This window comes from Acipenser ruthenus, chromosome 27, assembly GCF_902713425.1.
Source record: "Acipenser ruthenus chromosome 27, fAciRut3.2 maternal haplotype, whole genome shotgun sequence".
In the NCBI taxonomy this organism is placed as follows: Eukaryota; Metazoa; Chordata; class Actinopteri; order Acipenseriformes; family Acipenseridae; genus Acipenser; species Acipenser ruthenus.
Genome location: NC_081215.1, coordinates 19,176,568 through 19,198,537, shown reverse-complemented (window position 1 = coordinate 19,198,537; position 21,970 = coordinate 19,176,568). Strand labels below are relative to the sequence as shown.

The 21,970-nt window shown below is 37.5% G+C and overlaps 2 protein-coding genes across 8 annotated transcripts; one reads left to right on the top strand and one right to left on the bottom strand.

The window, feature by feature from the left end:
- Nucleotides 1–3,846: 3,846 nt before the first annotated feature.
- LOC117432107 (synaptotagmin-2-like) lies at nt 3,847–13,813 on the bottom strand. 2 transcript variants are annotated; one of them, XM_034053585.3, is made up of 9 exons: nt 13,552–13,813; nt 9,287–9,436; nt 8,884–9,047; nt 8,163–8,258; nt 7,651–7,818; nt 6,931–7,098; nt 6,385–6,502; nt 5,967–6,100; nt 3,847–5,141 (listed from the first exon to the last, which is right to left on the bottom strand). In XM_034053585.3, the coding sequence occupies exons 2-9, from the start codon at nt 9,399–9,401 to the stop codon at nt 4,902–4,904; spliced, it is 1,203 nt and encodes a 400-aa protein (XP_033909476.3). In that variant the 5' UTR covers nt 9,402–9,436; nt 13,552–13,813; the 3' UTR covers nt 3,847–4,901. The 2 variants fall into 2 exon arrangements, with proteins under 2 accessions (XP_033909476.3, XP_034760760.2); XM_034904869.2 differs by lacking the exons at nt 9,287–9,436; nt 13,552–13,813 and adding an exon at nt 11,412–12,016.
- Nucleotides 13,814–17,528: 3,715 nt separating this feature from the next.
- On the top strand, nt 17,529–21,548 carry LOC117432176 (cytosolic 5'-nucleotidase 1A-like). 6 transcript variants are annotated; one of them, XM_034053707.3, is made up of 7 exons: nt 17,529–17,661; nt 17,987–18,046; nt 18,640–18,807; nt 19,462–19,591; nt 19,806–19,928; nt 20,294–20,472; nt 20,788–21,548. In XM_034053707.3, the coding sequence occupies exons 1-7, from the start codon at nt 17,599–17,601 to the stop codon at nt 21,088–21,090; spliced, it is 1,026 nt and encodes a 341-aa protein (XP_033909598.2). In that variant the 5' UTR covers nt 17,529–17,598; the 3' UTR covers nt 21,091–21,548. The 6 variants fall into 6 exon arrangements, with proteins under 6 accessions (XP_033909598.2, XP_033909599.2, XP_058857841.1 ...); XM_034053708.3 differs by having other exon boundaries at nt 17,529–17,665; XM_059001858.1 differs by having other exon boundaries at nt 17,538–17,669.
- Nucleotides 21,549–21,970: the final 422 nt, after the last annotated feature.

Genomic DNA, 21,970 nt, shown 5'->3' with positions numbered 1-21,970 from the left:
TTGTGTGGTGGCAGAGGGGCGGGGAACAATTGGAGTTAGATATCGCTTTACAGATTCACTGAGAGAAATTCAGGTTCAAAGCGATCAAGTGTTCTTTCCTTATTTGGATGGTGAGATACTTGTGATGCAAGGGCACCTGAGACCCATTGAGGAACAATTGCTTCAAACGAGGCAAGGAGACTGTAGCTGAGACTTACATAGCCTTTGTGCTCATCTGCCCTTCAGTGACTGTAGCTTACAAAATAAATGCATGAATCTTACATGTAAAATATGATGCCTTGTATTACATTACTTTCAAAGAAAGTTCCTAGTTAGGCAATCTGTTATATTTGTACTTCCTAAGTCATTTAATCTCAGTAGTGTCTGTGGGGAAGCAGCTGGTTGGTTAAAGACAGGTAAAGGTGTTGAGGGGGGTGGGGACAGATTCCCCCTCCAGTAGTACAGTACAATAGATCATGATTTAAAATAAAAAATACATTTTTATATTTCTTGCAAAACGGAACACTTGAACCCTGTATAGTGAATGGAAGTGCATTTTCTTTATCTCTTGTTCTGACTAGGTGTTCTTTCTATTGGTTGATGACGTATTCAAATATGAACCAGTCAATTAGGCCTGTCATCAAGGTTTGCTTCCTGATAAGGCACCGAAGAATAAACTAAAGAATGATCGGTTACCAGTGGATAACATGTAAATTTGTACTCTGCAAATGGGCTTTTTGAACTGAGATTTTCCATTGACTAACCCACAGTTGGAGAGTTGGCAAAACATGTACGCTGTACAGCCCAAAAGGTTATTGTAAAACCAACTCACTTCACTTGATATTGAAATGTATGAAGAAAAATGCATTTTAGGGCTCTGCTACAATAGGGAAGGTTTCAGATCCAAAATGGCTGCCAGTTTCTAAAAAAAAGGAAACTGCTGGTAGGAATTAATCAATTGCCTGGGCTATATAAACTCAGGCAATACACTCATTAGGGAGAGGGATAGCAGAGGGAAAACCTGTGAGGATTTACATGTGTTTGACCTTTTGGCTTATGGACTGGAACTGTGTATTATTCTACAATATTTCTAGCAAATCTTAATCTTGTCAAAGGCAATAATTGGCAAGACACTAGCACTATAGCCCTGGAAGTGTTGGCTTTACAGTAGCTCAGTATATCACACCCTACCAGGCTCTTGTGTACAAGCTCAAGCAGCAGGCTACTTGTCAATTACAAGGACAGTGTGGGTGAAGGGAATGATTCAGAGATCAGAGTGGGCTCCAGGCACGACAGACGGGATGAGTCACTTAGTGAACGCTGTAGCACACACTTGGGGGTCTAAGGAGTCAACAGCAGAAAATGGTAGACGGTAAAAGCATTAGATTTGGGGTTGTATTGTACAGTGAGGCTTTCTACAAGGAAATCAGTATTTCTCATTGTAGATGAGTCCACCTCAGTGCATTGTTGGACATTGTTAATGATAAAACGTTTGCTTATAAAGTTACTTATAAGCAAAAACAACAAAAAAGTATGTATACATTCCCAAATTATATCACTTCATGTTGAATAATCTCCGAACCAAGTTTCATCGCTATTAAATAAGCAGTGCTACATGTACAGTAAATATATATATATATATATATAGAGAGAGAGAGAGAGAGAGAGAGAGAGAGAGAGAGAGAGAGAGAGTGAGTCCATACCCCACACAATATCTGCAGATAAGGGATTGACTGTGCCTAACACTGCCTATTTGTCCCAAAGCCTCATGGGCATGGGACTAGCTACGCCATGAACTTCAAAATGCCTGGATAATCATTCAATTAATCAAGTCACACATGCATCAATATACAAAAAAACACATTCTGTTTACTTCTTCTCCTTATCAAAACTGCTGGGATCAAAACCAATTATAAAACATCATTAGTTATCACCTCAGAGAAATGCTGATTTCCCAGCAGTAAATTTGAGGTGAAAATCCATGTGGAATAATTATTACTGCTTCATATATATATATATATATATATATATATATATATATATATATATATATGTGTGTGTGTGTGTGTGTGTGTGTGAAATTGCTGCATTCTGCTGTGACACTACACCACTGGCCAAAAAAGTAGTGACCTAAGGAAGCCCACAAAGCATATCTCCTAGGGCACTTATGTTGCAATTGCTGATAATGCTGTGGTCTTCTGGGGATTTTTTGGTGTTGGTACACATACATTCACATTCATTCTGATTAGTACACTTCAGTCTATTCTGCAGTGACATGAAGGAATAATGGAATATAATCACTTCAGGTTACAGCTGTAGGGTTTAAGCGAGGGATGTAAATGAACACACCTGTTTTGATGCAAGAGTTTCTTTCTCTTGAAAATGCTATGCAGTCAGCATCAGTTACAAGCAGAAGTCTGTTTACTATGCAGCCCTGTGCGTACTGTTTAGGCATGTATAATGAAGCAGCTTCAAGGGGTTAGATAAAAGTCTTTTAATGAGGCAAATTCAATTGCAATTTATTAGGAAAATAATGTTTATTTTGGTACTTTTCCACAGTATGTATTTTGGACATACTAATAACTTTTCCCTCAGATAAATCCCAGACACTGCTGGTGAGCTGATGACCAGCATACAGTAAGTTGTGAATTTGAGCAAATATGTCCAAATAATGTGTTAATGAAAAGGACTTTCTAATTCGATTGATTCAGTAACAGGAGCATTAAAAATGTGTTTCCAAAATAAAAAAAACTTTTTCGTACTTGATTCATTGAGAAATTTACATTAAAGAGGTTTTAAATTGACTGTTTTTTTTTTTCTTGAACCAGTACCAGTGTCAGTATTATGAGCCGTTGAAAACCAACAGACCGGAATTTCTAACAGGGATTTTTTCAACCAAAATAACCATTCTTCAGTTAAGCAAGCTACACAAATATTGAGAAAACTGCATCCGACAATGGTAAGTGTGGCCAATCGATGAGAAAACAGTATTCAAATAAATATTGTATGTGTGTTTTTCACTCTTCAGTTTTAGTGTATCAAAAGTTCAAGGGATACTCAGAAACTGTGGGGTTTGTTGAAATGCATCCAACCTACAGTACTTTATTAACATCTGGATCACTAGGAAACAATACCTTGTAGTTACGCTGAGGTTCTCAACAGGCGTGACTCAGCAGAATACCTATGATATTAGATGTGGCAATGACACAGACTGCCTAAGCCAGTTTGCTTGAAGATGGCACTTTCTGGGGATGAGTCAAATGCCCCTCATTTACAGGTGGCCTGCCAGTTGTATTCATTGCCTTTAGATAACCGGCTGTATTGATCATCTTAAAAGGGCTCCAAGTATATAAGGGAAACCAAGAGTGGAACACATTACTGTGTTTATTGATGGTTCATAAGTTTGTGACTTATAGGGTCCTAAAAAAAGTAAAGCACCTGCAAATGCTCCTACAATAGTGTAGTGTAGCAATGAACTTTATCAATGGGGGAGGGGGGAGGAGGGGGAGGGGGGGTGAGGGGAGGTGGCCCCTCAGGTGGCCGTCCTCCCTCCCTCCCTCCAAACCCCATTTAGATTTAATGCCCCCCCAGTTCAGATCCAAGATTGCGATAAAAATATATGACAAATCATTCATTGAAGTTAAATATAAAAATAAAACTGTAATATGCATCATTTTTAGAACATTTCTAAGGTTGTATATTTTTACAAATTCATACCAGTAATGAATTTGCCCCGTTAACACCCCCCTTCGGAGGTTCCCCTTCTCTTGCAATGTGTGACGTTTTCTAATCTGTGTATTTTGAGGATGGAGTCATATTGTGGTGCAAATTATGATTTGCCTTGGGTGACCTTTTCTATACTGTGCCCCCCCCCCCCCCCCCCCCCATAATGCATACTGTGTCTAAAACATCTTAACTTTAAACAACTTTATATGATACATGATACATGTTTAAAATATTCAGCAATGGAATGTGTTTTAATAAAGGAAATGTGTCTTACAAGAAATGTGTCTAAACTGTGGTGAATCGAAGTACTTTATCACCATTTAGATAAAATTGCACTCCTTGACATTTTACCGGTACATGCTTAATACAAAATGCATATCAGTACGTAGGGCTAAAACCTGAAAATGCTTTTTATCACAGTAAACCTTACAAAAAAGTAAAACAAAGGCCATATTTTCAAAGAGTTTGCTCCAGTCTTTAAGTAACTCCTATTTTTTAAAGTAGAAAAACACCTATTGACTTTAAAAAACTAGTATCAAATGTCTAAGGCATGTAATTGGAGGTTTCTCAAACACTCAAGTTTTTTGTTTCTCAGTTTACTGTTGAATTGTCATCTTTCAAAACATTGGAGTTAATTAAAGACTGGAGCAAACGCTTTGAAAATATGGCCCAAAGTGTTTTATATTATAATCTATTGCTAGACAGAGTGATTGTTACGGTTTATTTTTTAAAGTGCCTTTAATGCGTTTGAAGTATATCCTAAATGTATAATAACGACTAATACAATATCACAGCAGTCTAATGTTAAGGTTCCTACTCAGACAGTAAAGGTAAGTTGTACACCTGCATGTTACCAAATGTTACATACCTCAGTTAAAAGTGTCTAGGGAGTCTAGTAACAAACGCTTGCTTAACAGAATATTTAGTAATTTAAATGCCTTGATGTGTCTTGCTAGTTTTATAACATTTCGATGTAGTCACCTAATACAGCAAGCTCAAACTTTGGACTGGTTTAAAGAGGAACAACATGTCCTCTATTATTTCCTTTGGGAGTGTTAGTTAGAAGTTAGAAGTGGCAGTCTTGATTTATTGCTGTCCTGTGCAGACCCGATGTCCGGTGTACTCTGCTGTAGCTTTGTGTCCATAGCATTTTGAGATACATCCAAGGAAGTTGGGTCCTATTAAAATGACAGTCTCTAAAATGTTTTATTTATTAAAGGTATTTTGAATTTATAGCTCATTCCCAAGGCTGAATCTACTTCTTCCACAGACTGCAGCGTGTGCCACTGGGCTATGGGCCTCCTGGGATTTGACAGCATGTCAGACCAATGGCGAAGCTGGTTGCCTGATGCACTGCAGCCCAAGAAGATCTTGCCAATTGCATCATTTTTGCTCACCTTGTCATGGTCCCACGCAGATATGACCATCTGCACTTTCTGCAAAGAAAAAGTGAAGGTAAAGTCAAAGAAATGCATTTTAAGTTATGTTTCTTAACTCATTCCTTGCGAAGTTGTCCTTCTAAGAATCCATACGCATCAGGCCAGGTAAAACAACTTATGATAGACTTCTATTGTGACAACTAATGTCCACTGACCTACACTTATAAAAGAGTACAACTTTATTTGCAGTCATTTTGCAGTTTACTTTTGCTTTTCGCATTCACTTTACACATGTGCTTGTTTTGCCGTTCTTTAACATTAACATTTAATTACACTTTGCCGTGTCTGTACCTCATTTTACCACAGTCCGCTATTATAAGGGTTTAGATCATAAATCTCACTCACTTGTGTTTAGGGTGACCACCCATCCCTAATTGGACGGGACAATCCCGAAATGTAAAGATCAAGTCCCGGTCCCGGGCTTAATGCCTCTGGGACGGCATTTGACCCGAATTCCTAGACACAGTGCAATCTTACAGTTTAGCGCCACAGTCAAACCATAGCATATCTGTTTATAGCACATCTTAGCATCGCCCCTGCTGAATTATTTTGCAATGCCTTACACTCGCCAGTTGAAACAGCACCCCACCCCACTCAAAAAGTAAAAAAAAGTTTGAAAAAAATATGTAAATATACCCCCGCACTTTTGCATTTTGAAAAGGTGGTCACCCTACTTGTGATGTGAACCATATTCCAACTCAGGTTCACCAATGAGGTGCTGATCAAATCTATAGAAATACAAAATACTCCAGTTTATATATGGGTTTATATTACACCATTTCCTGATTAAATATTAATTGAATTGACCTTTTCCCAGCTCACCTGTATTTGTTTAAAGGGCACTTCAAAAGTGAATGATTCATTGAAGTACGGATTCAGTGTTTTCTTTTTCACTGATGTCTTCTTCTTCTTCCACTTCTTCTTATCCAAAATAAGCTGGATCTTGATATACGGATCTAAAAACACGATTGTTATAGCTAATGATAGAGAAGCAACACATCGTTTTGGTCTAGTTTGGACCTGTGCAACAGGCAGGTAACAGGACAGGTTGCAGAACTGGCCTGAATTTTTAAAACCCCCATTGCTTCAATTTCAGGCTTTTTTCATGGGTAATGCAAGACTCTTCTACAGTGAACAGATATGTGTATCAAAAAATCTAATTTCAAAGATACAAATCATAGACTTACACATGCTTATTTTATATTGAATTGTACCCATATGTCTCAAAGGTAATTATTACCTGATAACCCCCCAACATCCATCTTCTTCAGGTTCTTGGCCTCCAGAACAACAACGGTGAGTTTGCTCGCAGTGGGAACGTACCGCAGGGAGAAGCAGATCTCGCCAAGGTTCTCGTGCTGAAATAGATTCACATGCTTCAACTCATGGTGTGATAGGTGGTAGAGTAATATTGAACGGTGCTAATACAAGGCAGAAAAAGACCACATTTACAAAGTAAATTGCAGCATGTTTTTGTGAACATAATCTAAGGGGTATGTCATATTAACAAACAGTTTGTAAACATGAAGTAAAATGAGAAATTGAAAACAGTCTGTGAAAATGTCGGACGTGGATTTGTAAATAAAAGATCCCCTGATTGGATGAAAAAGGTGTAATAGCAATACTACTATACATGAGTTATAACTATACCAGATCATTTATAAGTAGCAATGGAGATTGGATGAAGAACATACCAAACTGTTAACCTCCTGGGCTAACAGTAAGATGCAGTTATAGGAGTTCTTAATAGAGCATTGCATGCTGGGAATTGATTTAACATTATTACCTCAGATTTAGATGCTGCACTTAGCTCCATCCACTCTTCAATTACATGATTCCAGTCCACTGTTTTGAGTGGAATTCTCAATTCCCCAATGATTTCATGCTTGCTGAATCTGTTGAAGTCATATACTTGCATCACGATCATCGATTCATTTAGCTCAGCCTGGGGTGTCTGAATAAAGTACAAACGAAATAGGAAACTTATTGTTGAAGTATACATTTGAAAAGGAAATTAAAATGATTATAGATTGAAGAAGACTTTACAAAAAGGGTTAATTGAATGTTAAATGTTGAAACAAGAATAAAACCTTTTTAGAAACTGTAAAAAAAAATGTATTTAATGCAAAGTTTTATAAATAGGACAATTGATACAAAAGTATTCCCTTGTCTATGTTAAAACAGTGAATTATATTCAAGCAATAGCACTCTCATTAGAGTACATTTCTGGCAATTGACTGTACCAGGAAAGAAAGAGCCCAACAGATAAGGTCAACAACCCAATGGCGATGTCTTGTAGTTTTATTGTCATTAGAAAATGGTGAACAGTACCTTTAATGAAATTTCTAATTTACAGATTTATTGACATCTTCAATTCTTTGCTTTTTTAAAGCTAGACATTCAACTGTATATGAATGTCATCTTCTGTACGGTTGTGCCTTGTAATGGTTCATGAAATTTCTCAGGTTTCTAATACCAACAGTTTAGAAGTAATAAAGGATCATACCTGAAACGTGAAACTCTCATTAAAAACGGGATTGAGTGTTTTTCTGTACACTTTGGTCTCCCATGTCTTTGACTTGTTTGGAAGCATGTAGACCTTGACGTATGGATCAGATGTCCCACCCAGATCCATGGCCAGTAGCTCAGCTGCCTGCTTCACTCCAGCAATGAGCTGCAGAGAGGAAGGGAAGCCTATCAGATACATAGAGAGCTCTATTGTGAATCATTGGTCACAAAACCTGGAGCTATCCAAGTGTTTTGGAGCCCACCACTGCATAGCATCACACACTAAAAAGTGCTGCTGTGTCTTGTTCATAATGATGAAGCACACATTGCCCAGTGATTCTGATATATAGATGAGGTTTACAGTTTATGATGTTTGACAAACCCCTCGATTTAATTACTGCTTTGAATGTAATGTCCAGACATCCATTACATGACTCAAAACACACTGCATTAAAACTTGGCAGCAGAATTAATTACAGATTGCTATAAAGGCAAATAAAAAGTATGAACCTCTTGCTTCTGAAAATCGTATTCCAAAGAATACTGCAGCTTTCCCTTTGGCTTGTTATTCGAACCATAATCCAGATCCTCCATGCCTGGCTGTACCTGTGAAGAGGAATCAACAGCTTTTAATTGAACAAAGTGAAAAATAAAACAGGGCAAAAAGTGTAATAATAATAATAATAATCATTCGATTTTTGGAAACCTACATTATTTTGCATTACAGGTAATTTGCCATGAATCTTTTACTAATACTAGCTTATTGTTATGGAAATTAATCCAGATATTTAGGAAGACAGGATGGGGTTTCCCTTATAAAAGTTTACTGTAGTAAAAGCATAGCACAGTGTAATAAATCATAGCAAAGCATAGTAATGAATAGCAACATATGGAAAAGCATATTAATAAACATGGCAAACCAGGGTAAACTATGGTAAATGTATAGTATAACCATGGGAAAAACATGGTAAACTTTTATAAGGTAAACTTTTATAAGGGTTGAATCGACATCAACCAAACGAAACACAAAAAATAATAATTAAAAAACATAAAAAATAATAATTGTCCTTGCGTGTCTAAATAAAAGTATATATCAAAATAAACAGTAATAGTTTAATGTGGACTAACACTGGGGTTTACAGTATACAGAGCTCCCAGGCATTCAACTTCTTAGAGCACACAGCTTTGGTGAAGGCTGTCAAAGAACGAAAAGGCATGTTATTAATCTTACCAGAGCTGCTGTGGTGGAGCCTTTCATGCCATCCAGTTTGATCTTCTCATCTTTGTTTTTCTTCTTCTTTCCTTTGCAACAGCATTTGATACAAATGCAGAAGAAGCAGATTAAGAAGACAAGACCTATAGCTGCCGCTATAGCGTAAATAGCCCATCTTGGCACTATATAAGAAGGGGGAAAATTAAACTTTAGTAAAGAGCCATATTTAATCTGGACACACACACACACACTTTTGGCAGAAAAAAAAAATGCAGGGTAACAGGTATGTGAGATAGAATGGTTCATAAAATGAATAAAGGTTTTTCAATGAGAAAGAGCACAAACAGTACAAACTAAAAAGACACTAGAATCAGACCAATTACCTTAAGAGGGTGTAAGTGGAAAGCTGTGCTGTACTTACATGGGATCTTGTTGAGCAGCTGAGTGATGAAGTCAGGGGCAGCGGTTGTGGTGGTGTTAAAAGCTGTAGTGGGTGTTATGGTTGTAGCACTGATATTGTGAGCATTAGGAGCCATGGCTTGTTATGATGGATATGGGTTAGAGATGTAATCTGCAGGAATATAACACTGTCAAAATATGTCCAAAAACTACAATAAATGATAAACCATACTGGTATGACAGAGCAAGTTATTCAGACTTTCAATGTGTCTGACTGACCTAGCTATTGTATGCCCATTGAAATTAGGATAATAATTCAAAATGTCTTGGAGTGATTTAGGTGGCCAGTTATTGCCAGCATATGGCTTTAAAATAGAGCTTTTCTTAAACATAAAAGCTGCTACTTTTAGATTTTCTGACATGCTGACTCAAACATGGCCAATTTACTTGGAAGAACACTTCCAGTGTTACTTTACATTAGGAGACAGGAAGCAGAGGGGGAGAGGAAACCAAATACTACCATCAAGCTGGATAAATAAAGCAAAGCATAAAAAATAATAAGGAATTTAAGGAGATTGTAATATGCTAGCAAGGGGTAGGAAAATGCTTTCAGTGCCTTGACTGTTACATCTTCATTCTGAATCTGTACTTGCAGTTATTATTGCTGTGATAAGATGTAGATATATTAACAGATTGCATTGCTAGCATGGTAAGGTAAAGGCTCAGTCAATTGAAAATAGCATGCTGAGATCTTGCACCTGTTCTTAATACAGTAATACAATATTTTACAAGAGGTAGTGTTATGGCACCCTCTGCTGGAAGCAACACAATAATACAATTGTTGGTTTTATACTAACAAATATTTCTGGAGGTTACTTCATTTTTCTGCAATTTACCATCCTGTGTGCTGTACATTATTAGAAACCAGTTTATTTACATTCCATAAAGGTTGTTTTTATTGTGCATGAGCTTTATTGTCATTCTATCAACATATAATTTAAGTCAGGTTTTATTCAAGGGGACTGTAAAGGCAGGCTTTACTGTATATTCTATGATACCGTGTAAAGTGAGAAAATCAATTTGCAATGGAAAAATATGTCTTTAGCACTAAAGCATTGGTTACACCTAATGCTTTGTTTACATATTAGCCTCTGCATGTTTGCAGGTCAGTTAACTTTCAGTGAGTCATTATTTTGTATCATTAGGGCTGTCCCTATTTAAACACGACATTGAGCAAATAGGCACTATAAGTAAAGTAATACATATTAAGTATAAATAATGCAGCTACAATCCCAAGAGAATACTGAAGATCTGAACACATGACTTCCAGACTGCCAATATTTGTGGCATGCAGCATACTGTATTATATATGTGGCTGCTGTAATCCAAGGGGATCTAAAAACATTTAAACAATCACAACGAAGCCTACCCTGGATGTCCCCTGGTACTTTGAAATGTAACAATGCACCCATAACCTTAGCAATAATCTAAACAGTGGGGGGAATTAAATCTGCTACTTTATATATGAAATGAATAGACCCAATATTAAAATATGGTTATTTTTTCTTACAATAGTTTAATTTGTAAAATAAATAAAAAGCTTTTTTTGGTCTCGATTTTACTGCTTCACATGATTAGCAGAGTACTATAAAGAAAGGGCTTTTTAAAGATCAAAGAGTCCCATAGATAAAACACCAAACACACCCCACAAAAAAATGTTATCTTATATATTTTTTAAGCATTTAAAATTGTATTTATAAAGCATTTGTACATGTAATAGCATTATTATAAGGAAAGCATTACCCAAGTATGAAGGCTGTTTACTAGGAAGGAAAGGCTCTCATAAGCAGATTTCAATTTGTGGGTTGAAATAGTCAATAAGCTACTAGTTGCTGAGTGTAATATGGAGCTGGTACCGTCCTTCAGGAATCTTGCCCAAACCATGCAAACCCATGTATGATACAAATCCATATTCAGCCAATGATCCCATTTTAGCCTTTGCTCACACAGCTTTTTATTTACAAAATGTTTGACCAGTGCATCCCCATTATTTCCAGACAGAAGTATAACAAGCATCTACAACTTTCTGCATTCTTCAGCTCCTCCACTACTCTATAGGTACAAAAGCTGACCCAAAATACACTTACTTGTTCAATGAAGGTTCATTAAGAAGCAAAGACAAGTTTAAGTGTGTCTTTTTTCCTGTGATCCCTCTCCTGCTGTACTGAGCAGGACTTCCACAGAGCAGGGAGGAAGGAAATGACTTCCTATTGTGAGTGGCTGGGCCAGGCATTGTATAATGAAATGTGTTAAAAGTTAATGAAAACTGCAGTCGAAAACAGTACCAGAGCACCAACTGAGTGGTGGCTTAAAGGTTCCTTATTGTATGATAAAACAAACTTAACATGTACCATTACAACAGTTGCATACACAGGCATTTTTTTATGAGTTTCATTCCCAATGATCTCTTCTGTTATCAATTGTTTATCTATGCCTATGCCTTCGTGCCACCCATGTACCTGCACATTCAGACAAGCTAGCATAATTGTGGATTTAATTTCTTGTGTGATTAAAAGAGAGCTGTTTGTAAATCTCATAGAACACCATTGTTATGAGTCAAACATTTCTTCATTGGCAGCAAACATTCCTTCTCAAGCCCTGTACCTTTGGACGAAAAGGGCTTTTGTTTTTCTTTCCATATGTCAACTTTGTGATAAATATGCTTCAAGAAAAGTGCTTATAATCTATTTAAAAATCCACTCATCAAACAAAGCCTTAAAACACAGCACACCCAGTACTGACATTGGCATTAATATTAAGGAACAAGGCAGTATACATTGCTTATAAAGAATGCCAAACAATACACTCATTGCTCCCTGTTCTTTATTGAAACGTCTACAGTGCAGAGCTCAAATGCACTGAGTACCAACTGGTGTACTTAATATGTAAAAGGTATATTGATCATTTCTTTGTGGAATCATAACACTGGTATAAGGTCTATGAAAAATATATAGCTGTATGATGGCGGTATCGAGATCCGCCACTATTTAGTTCATTGAAAAAAAAACCAATGTGACGTGTGACCTCTTTTATAAAGAAAAAAATCCTCAGCTAAAGGTAAGGAGAAAGGGGTCATTACTGTGGGTAATATAATGCTGCGATTTAGGGGGTGTCTTTCTCTCATAGGTACATTTCCAGTAAAACTGTACCTCTATGTTTTAACTTTAAGTATAAGATATATTAACATAGGAAATGAAGCCGCCTTTACATTTTGTTTTCTTTTTTAAGCCTTAACATAAAATGATGCTTCACATAAAAACTGAAAAGTAAACAGTGAACTGAAGAATACAGCTAATAGGCCCTGATACAAGCTAGTATTTTTATGAGAAAATGAGTGCTTGGCATGGGCAGGCACACAGACCAAACCTGCACACACAACCACTGTTAATTTGCCTAAACCCTGTCCTATTGTAAGTAAAGTAACTGAAACTGATATTGGAATGAAAAAATAGTTTAGCTAGTTGCTTTTTACTTTCGTCCTGGACTCATATTCCTTAGATAGGCCAGACTTGCTGCTCATACTGCTACACACGTTATGAGCGATGCTAAGATAACAGTGGACCAGGATCTAGGAGTTCATGGTTTTCACGCATCAGTTACAATTTGACTCAGGTAACACCTACCCCTGGCTACCCAAATTATAGCGTCATTGTATGTTTTCTTTCTTAATAGGATGTATCTGCTGCCTGACTCATTTTAAATGTAAATGTGATTCTGTGTATATTTAGCCATGTTAACCTCAATTTTTTTTACCAAGACAAAATGCACACATATAATCTTTACAGTTGAAATGAAATATAAAGGTTGTGAGTTTAGAACATTAAGAGAGTTAAAAAGTTCAGGTCTTCTTAAACTTCTTATTTACAGTACATAACATTTATACAGTATTTGATATGCTTTCCAAGTCATACCATGACAACAACAGAATAATTAATAAAACCAAAAGGTGTAGGAGTTGCCAAAAACTGTAAACACAAAACCCTTCTATGAAACCCTGCTTGCTGAGGTAGAAAAGGGTTTTTATTTGTTTAAAGAAGGGTGACAACTGACCTGTTAAACACAACAAACCAAAAATCAATAGATAACAAAGTAGCTGGCTTCCCAAATCCTGAACCACAGACCACAGGACACAGTATTAGACACCAAACTGTCGAGGATAACTAATACCACCTCACTGCTTAGTGTCACCTGTTGGAGGAAATACTGCAGAATTGTATTCTTTCTTACCTGATTTCTGGCTGTAAATGCACAGCCTGCTTGCCCCAAACAATGTTGATAATGTATATATGATATCCGAAAACCTGAGAGTGCCCTAGATCCAATCTTCTATCTCCTTCATTGTTTAAAGACGGCTATGTTCTTCCAGAAGAAAGTGAAATAAAAAGCTTATTGTGAATAGTAACTAGGTTCTAGTGAGTTACCCAACAGGATTTTCAACTGACACTTGAGACACTTATTACTAGACTGGTAGTGCTGGCTGCACCTCATGTTCCTGTGGTCTACCTGCTGATATTGTCATGAAGGAAACTCCCTTTAGAATGTGTAGGTGGGGGGGAAGAGAATTCCACCACACAGAACTCGTCAGGCAGGCTGGAACTTCCAGTACACCTGTTAATCAAGCACCTCCTACTAGTGATGCTGTAGATGGAATCTCAGACATTGTTGAAAACAAGGTCTGTGTTCTTTACAATACACAATGCTGTACTGTAGTTGCCATACTAGCACTGTACCGTTCTTTGGCTATGTTCTATTTTGGAAACCTCTTACAGTTTGGGTGAAAAGTAAATACCATAGTACCTTGTTTACAGTCAAACCTACTTATTAAAAGGGACTGTCTAAAAGTGGTCTTTCAGCTTTTTAATAAATAGGTCTTAAAACAAAAGTTAAAGTATTACATTAGGCAAATACAGCTATTTATAATACACCATATACAACAGTTCCAAAAGAGGGGCGAAGACGAACACACGCTGTCCTCTGAAGCATGTGCTTTTATCCGCCTGCTTTTTTACACACTGCAGACTCACCATGCAGCCACCCAGAGCTACAGCGCAGCCCTGGGCAGCTTACAGGCAAGCCCGCAGGCGCCCGGCCAGACCGCAGGGGTTGCTGGTGTGCGGTGAGCCGAGGACACCCTGGCCATGAGGGTCGCAATGAGCTCCGCCTGTCCATCAGGCTACTTAGCGGCTGCACTTACAGCCCAGAGGTGAGGTGAGTTAGAAGTACAGAGAAACGATTTCTGAGGAGGAGCTGTCCTTACGGCTGAGGTTACAGTATGAAATTGAGTTATTTGGAACCGCTTCAGCCAACATCAGTTATGCTGCCAAAGAGGCCATATGGTCCTCTATAGTGGAGAAAGTGAATGCTGTCTGTGTTACCAGGAGGACAGTCAACCAGGTGATGAAAAGGTGAAATTAAGTTATTAGGTCTAGGATGACCTGTGGAGTGAGACGGTAACGCCTTACCACCGCATCCCCCGGCATCCCAAACAAAGTGACCCTGGGATTGAATATGTGGGGTCTTCTCCTCCGACAGTTTTCCTGCCAGTCCTCAACAAGAGCCAAGCGTCACCACATCAGGAAGTGTACCAAGGATCTTAAAGGAAACATGAGTAATATTTTTGTACACATATTTCTCATTCTTCTTCTCCTTCATAATTATAAGCACTGTGGGTCCTCTAAGTCAATCATGTTCTAAGTACAGCGCTTATTATCCTTCAGTAGATGCCCTCATACTTTGAAACATACAATCTGGCTATAAAAAATAAAAAGTGATGAAAACATTTAAAAAATATACATTCATACAGTTTGGTTTAGAATAGCATTCTTTTTGACAGCAGGCATGCCTGCTTGATATTTGATCACAGCAACTGATCAGTGTCACTGTGAGTATTATAATTACAACCAACTGCAGTAGGAGTACGCTGCCCCGGTCACGTTTCTTTCTGATGTTGGATCAAGGAAAGGAATCACCCTTCTCAGCTATGATATTTGGAATTGTATGCACACTATTGTATATGCATGTTATCTACCGTGCCTGATCAGGAAGAGTTATTAAACCCAGCTACGGAACACAAAATGGAGGAAAACTCCCTAGCAAGATAAGACTGATATACAAAATACAACCTCCAAACCTTTCATTGATTTTTTTTTATCTTTTTGAGGAAAGGTTAAAAGTGACCGAATATAAGGAAATACTGCTGACATAAAGGAATACTTTATATCATCAACATTTTCCTAATATGTATTTCCCATTTAAAGGATGATTTATTGTTATATTAATACATATTATATGTGTTCTGCATGATTCCTTATTGTTGATTTTGTTTAGACAAATTTTTTTTTGCCATACTTACTAACTACAGTATTCCAGCCGAAAAAGCTTCCGAAAAGACTTCTAAGGTTGATTGTTAAAAAGAAATATACAGAAATGTATTTTGCTTCAACATCAACAGTGCAACAGAGCTTGTGGATTGTCTGGCTGGGCCACATTGTGTTAAATGATTTTGAAAAGTCAAATCCCAAATAAGAACAAAACTACAACCAAAACAGATGATTGTTGTTCAGGAGGCTGTGTGGTCCAGTGGTTAAAGAAAAGGGCTTGTAACCAGGAGGTCCCTGGTTCAAATCCCACCTCAACCACTGACTCACTGTGTGACACTGAGCAAGTCACTTAACCTCCTTGTGCTCCGTCTTTCGGGTGAGACATAATTGTAAGTGACTCTGCAGCTGATGTATAGTTCACATACCCTAGTCTCTGTAAGTCGCCTTGGATAAAGGCGTCTGCTAAATAAACAAATAAATAATAATTGTCTGGACCCCAATCTGAGAACCACGGCTGTACACAAAGTTGATTCTTTGTGTACAGCCATTGATACTTTGCTGCCCCGCAGTAGCAGGACTGTGCTGGACTTCTAGAAAGACAGGACAGGTTTCTTATTTACTTAGTTACAGCTTTAGCTGGGATGTTTGTCAATCAAGTAGAATGAGAACACCGGAAGCTAATCAGTGTTTTTGCTTCCTGTAATCATGGGACCAGGAAAGTGAATCAGATAGCATGAAAGGGGATTTGTGAGACAATAAGCAGTAATGTGATTTCAAAAACAAACCGATGATATGACACAGACCGCAAGCAGATTCCTGACAGTGGCATTTTAAAATTAAAACCTAGGCTTGTACAACATTGGTATTTCATCAACAAGCATTATATTGACTATATAATATATATTTACTATTTTTACTATTTTTGCAAAACACACAATTTGTAAGAAACTGAGAAAAACATTGTATATGCAACCTTTAGTTTTTGAAGAGATTCTGTGACACATTTTTTAATGTATGTAAATCATTTTCTAGATAGTTCCATTACTGGTACAGTATCAACTTTGTGACATTTGGAAATTCCTCATATTTGCATTATAATCCCCCTGGTCATGCAAAGTGCCTCAGCATACTTTTCCGTTCATGGCAGAGAGACATGCTGAGATTGGCTGTATGGTACCTCTTGATGAGCTGAGACCAGGTATCTAAAACACTGAACTGTTAAATGTATATCTTCTGCCTAGTTTATACATTATTATTATTATTATTATTATTATTTATTTCTTAGCAGACACCCTTATCCAGGGCGACTTACAATTGTTACAAGATATCACATTATTTTTACATACAATTACCCATTTTACAGTTGGATTTTTACTGAAGCAATCTAGGTAAAGTACCTTGCTCAAGGGTACAGCAGCAGTGTCCCCACTGGGGATTGAACCCACAACCCTCCGGTCAAGAGTCCAGAGCCCTAACCACTACTCCACACTCCATCTTTGCTATACTATTGCTCCACAGTATAAGAGTGGCACCAAACAGTTAAATCCATTTGCAGAATTTTTTTTATAAAAACAATAGACCTAGGATGCATACCTACTGGCACTATCGCTATAATTTATTACCTAGGAAACATAGGATGATGACTCATTCTTTTGCTAGTATGAACTTTGCTAGTATGGTATTATTAAGTAGGTATTTCAGACCAAGTTTACATACATTTTCCATTCATATGCTTTATTGTAAGGCTTTATCATAGGCTTTAATGTAAGAACAGCCACTATTTTTACCCCAGCCCCTGGTTGGCTAAGCAGAAGTCACGCGGCACCGACCATGCGAATAAAATTAAAAACGTGTCGAATCAAAACTACAACTCCCACAATCCTTTGCAAAAACGAACACTGGTGTATACAGACAGTACTTCCTGAGTGAGGGACATATAAACAGTGGCAAACAAATGCAAAATATAAATCTAGCAGCATCCCAGAAGAGGCCTGTATTTTCAGAAGCAAGCAAGCAAGCAAGCAAGTAAGCAAGTAAGTAAGTATACACGTTTTTAATTATTTAGTTTAAATATATTTCGTTTTTGTTGATATATGTAAGGATAACGTGGTAAACTCACAACGTTGTGAGTTGTCAACATGAAATTGTCAAGGTGACAGCTTAGTTGCAGGATGCATAGTGTTGTTATATTTGTATTAAATGTAATTTGTACTGCATTTCTACGTTTTATTAATCCCATACAGATACTGTATGGTGTTTTTACCGTCTGTATTTTAACTTATTTTTATTTATGAAGTTGGACATGTTACTACAAGCATCTATGTTTATTGTGTTTAATACAGACAAGTCTGGAAAAAATGGAACAATGTGGACATGCCGTTCTGAATACTGAAGTAAAGCAGGTAAAGGCTGTGCAGCTTTTTACATTTATTTTAGCCCATTTTATAACGTTGGTCCCCATAAACAGTAGATAATGGAACCTGCTTCTACAGTAAAAACTAAATTTGAGGCTTGAGTTAGCACCAGGGCTGAATTGCACAGTAGACTTCCTAATAATAATAGACCAGTGTGAGCTCTGAATATTTTGTTACAGGTTCTAAAACTTTATATTTCAGGGGTGGAATTAAGATATTCATATTGTTACCAATACTTGGGGGTTAATTAAGCTATTATGTGGACCAAACTGCTTCCCAATTGGAATCTGCTAAATGTCAGAAACTGTGTCCCACTGATTTGTTAGGAGATGTCAGGGATTGCAATAAGCCCCCCATTGCACAGCACTTTGATCCATCCCTGGTTTTGTAAGAATTTAATCAGACACGTGAGCTTGTTACCTATACATTGTATCTAATCAAGCTTGTAGTAAAACCTGGAACAGGTGAAACTGTTATGCAATAGGAGTCTTATTTCCATCCCTGGATATTATTATTTTGTGATGCATTTGGGTGTACAGACAGTGTTGTGGATTTCTGAAGGCTAATTTACCTTTCTGCAGAAAGACACAAACAGAGCGATTGTGATCGCTGTCTCTTCCAGAGCCATCTTTGATCTGGAGGAGGAGCACAGGCTGTTTTTAGAAAAAGGGACAGAGGAGTTTGAAAACCATCAGAGAGCCAATGAGAATGAGCCACTGAAGGAGGGCACTGCCTTTAACTTCATCAAGGTAAACTCTTCTACATGTGTCTCTTATATTATCTTTTGAAATCCATTTGCTTTAGTGGGTTGTCGATTTTGTCATTTTGTTTGTTTTAGTCTTTAAGGGGCTGCTGCTGCTAAATATCCATCAATAGGGTAATACTTGAGTCAGGTACAGCAGCTCAACTTTGGCCAATATCCCATGGACATATAGTATACAGATGTTGTGACTCTGATTGGTTCTTTTGACATGGAATTGAAAAATTTAAAAACTACCGACTTTTCTAATGTTTTAATAACCCAACCATGTAACCTTAGATTTTATCCTCATTTGGTGTCATTACACCATTAAGGATGCTGTAATACTTTAACAGAAACTATTTCACGTTTATGTTATAGAAAACATATTCCCTATATATTTTCAGTAAGATTTAACTGAAAAGGTGGGTTTGTAACAATGAACATTAAAAGCAGATTAAAGAAATATTCTTAAAATAGTAGATTTCACTGATAAAGCACTTAGTTTCTGTCTTCTGCCATAAAGTGTTTGATCAGATATTTAATAATGCACAAATGTGAAGAGGATTAGAAAGAGTCTTGGCTTTACACGAGTCTGTATGATGCATGTGTTCTTCAACCAGGCTAGGATCCCAGATTTGACTGTAGATTCTTTGTTTTCCAGGCTGCCCAAATGGTAAATGAGAAACTGCTGGAAAAGAATCCCCAGGAAAAGCTGCTGTTTGATGTGATTCTGGTTTCAAATAACAGTCCCCAAAGTGGCTCACGGATAATAAACAGTGCAAAACATTATGGTGAGAAAGCCAGCTTTGAATAAATAATCCTGTTAAAGACATCTCTTGCTAAATTTAGATTAACATGATACAGAGTAACTCTGAGTTAATTTACTGGCTACGGGTTTGTGTCCTTTCTTTCAACTGCCAGTCGCTTTTCTGTCGATTTTTACAATCCCCCCCCCACACACCGTTCCCCCTGAGGTTTATTCATTGTTGTTCTTTTGTCATCCAGGTCTGGACATCACCAGATTTTGTTTTGTGAATGAGGAAGATTCCACAAAATACCTGCACTCTAACAATGTGAAATTGTTCCTGTCTGCAGACAAAACGGATGTTTGCAATGCCCTGAAGAGAGGTACTATACATTGATTTTGATGGTTTTACTTTACCACTTATGTTCATAATCTAGCTCCCCCCCCCACCCCCACACTTTCATTTTGGAAATGTACATCTTTACAAAAAGTTATTTAAAGAGTCTAATGTGTGTCATTATTTTCTTATTTGTATTAGTATTTAAATTAAAGAAAAAAAGTTACCACTTAACTTTAAAATATATTTTATATCACACAATGCCTGCCTGTACTGTATTTTAATATGTGTATGCTACCTTATGTCACGCAGTGATGCAGGACAAATATCTCAGTAGGCTCACCCTGGTCAGTCAGACTTTAGAGAAACAAGTTTATATATGATGATATTATGTTAATATCTTGTTTTCAGGTATTCCTGCTGCCATGGTGTTCAAACAGGAAGTTCTGGCTCCCAGTGACCAGCTGAGGGTGGTGTTTGATGGGGATGCCGTTCTCTTCTCAGACGAGACGGAGCGCATCTTCCGAGAGAAAGGGCTCAGCGAGGCAGTGAATTATGAGAAACTTCAGGAGTCTGTCCCCATCGGAGAGGTAATTAAACTAGCTCTACCAGTTACATACAGAAGTAAGAGGTAACAGTGAGTGACACTTTATTTAAATGCCATAATCTTGCATTACAAGTAGGGGTTCTGATTTTCGGGTTTTACCCCATTTAACCCGATTTCTAACCCCTGATTGCTTAAGTGTGCATTCGGGTTGTATGTTGTAAAGTCTAATACCCCATTAGAAGCCACACACACACATTTCTTCTTGCTTCACTTGTTCTGCTGCTTGCTGTCTTGTCATTTTTTAAATTTTCACATCACATGTTAAATGTGGTATCTTGTTTTTTTTTTACTTTCTCAGGGACCTCTGAAAGAGTTTGCGATGCTTCTCGGGGAGTTGAGAAAGAAATTCTCCCTGGATAACAGCCCCCTCTGTATCTACCTAATGACGTCCCGGAGCAACAGGGATATGAGTGCCCGGGCCATCAGGACTCTGCGCGTTTGGGGGCTGGAGGTGGACGAAGCTTTCTTCTTGGACGGGGCCCCCAAGGGTCCTATTCTCTCCCAGATACAACCACACATCTTCTTTGATGATGGGATGCACCACATTTGGGGGGCCCAGGGTGTTGGCACACCAGCAGCTTTGGTGCCGTCTTCCTGCTAACAACCTCCAGGCTTCCTGCAAACTATGGATGAGGGATTTATTTTTATTTTTTTTATATATAAACTCACTACATCACTTAGGAATTTTAAGTATATGTCACAAAAAAAGCCAATGGTGAAAATCGGCATGCTAAAAATAATAATAATGGCTTTGTAGCCCAGGTGGCCACATAGCTGTTTTCATCCAGTTTAAGTTATTATAAAAGACTTGTTTATTAGTCTACCATTAAAAATTACATAGCAATTGACACAAAATGCATGCCTTTTTCTAGGGACTGAAACAGCGGTCCACTGATTCCTCGTAATTTATTACCTTCACTCAGGAACCCATGAGAGAAACCACCAAAAACAACTATCTGTATAGACCAAAGTTTACACAATTGCTTGCCAACATATCTATTGGTGTTTCTGGGTTGAGCAGCTCTCCTCTTCACACACTTACAATCAAGTTTTCTCTCTGAGATTGCCTTCCCAACAAGGTTGAGTTGAAAAAATAAGAGAAATAAATAAACAAAAGCAATGCATTATTTTTAACAATAATTTTTCTTTAATAAATATATATGTTAGGGTGTATATCCTCTATTGGCCCCAGGTGCTTATGGATTGCATTTTGGGGTGGGGATTGCAATATGAACATTCACTTGCTTTGCTTTATCTGTACTTTAACATTATTTTTCAAACACATTGTTATCACTGTTCATTAACTCAGGATACTGTTACAAAAAAGGAATCCTGATCAGCGATTGTTCAAGGATCTCCATGGTTTCTTTTCTTCAAAATTCTCATCCTTCTGTAGACATTTTACCTTAATAAATGACATACATTCAAAAAAACACTGATTGTACTTATGATTTGTTAAGGCCAGAAAAACATCGCTTAAC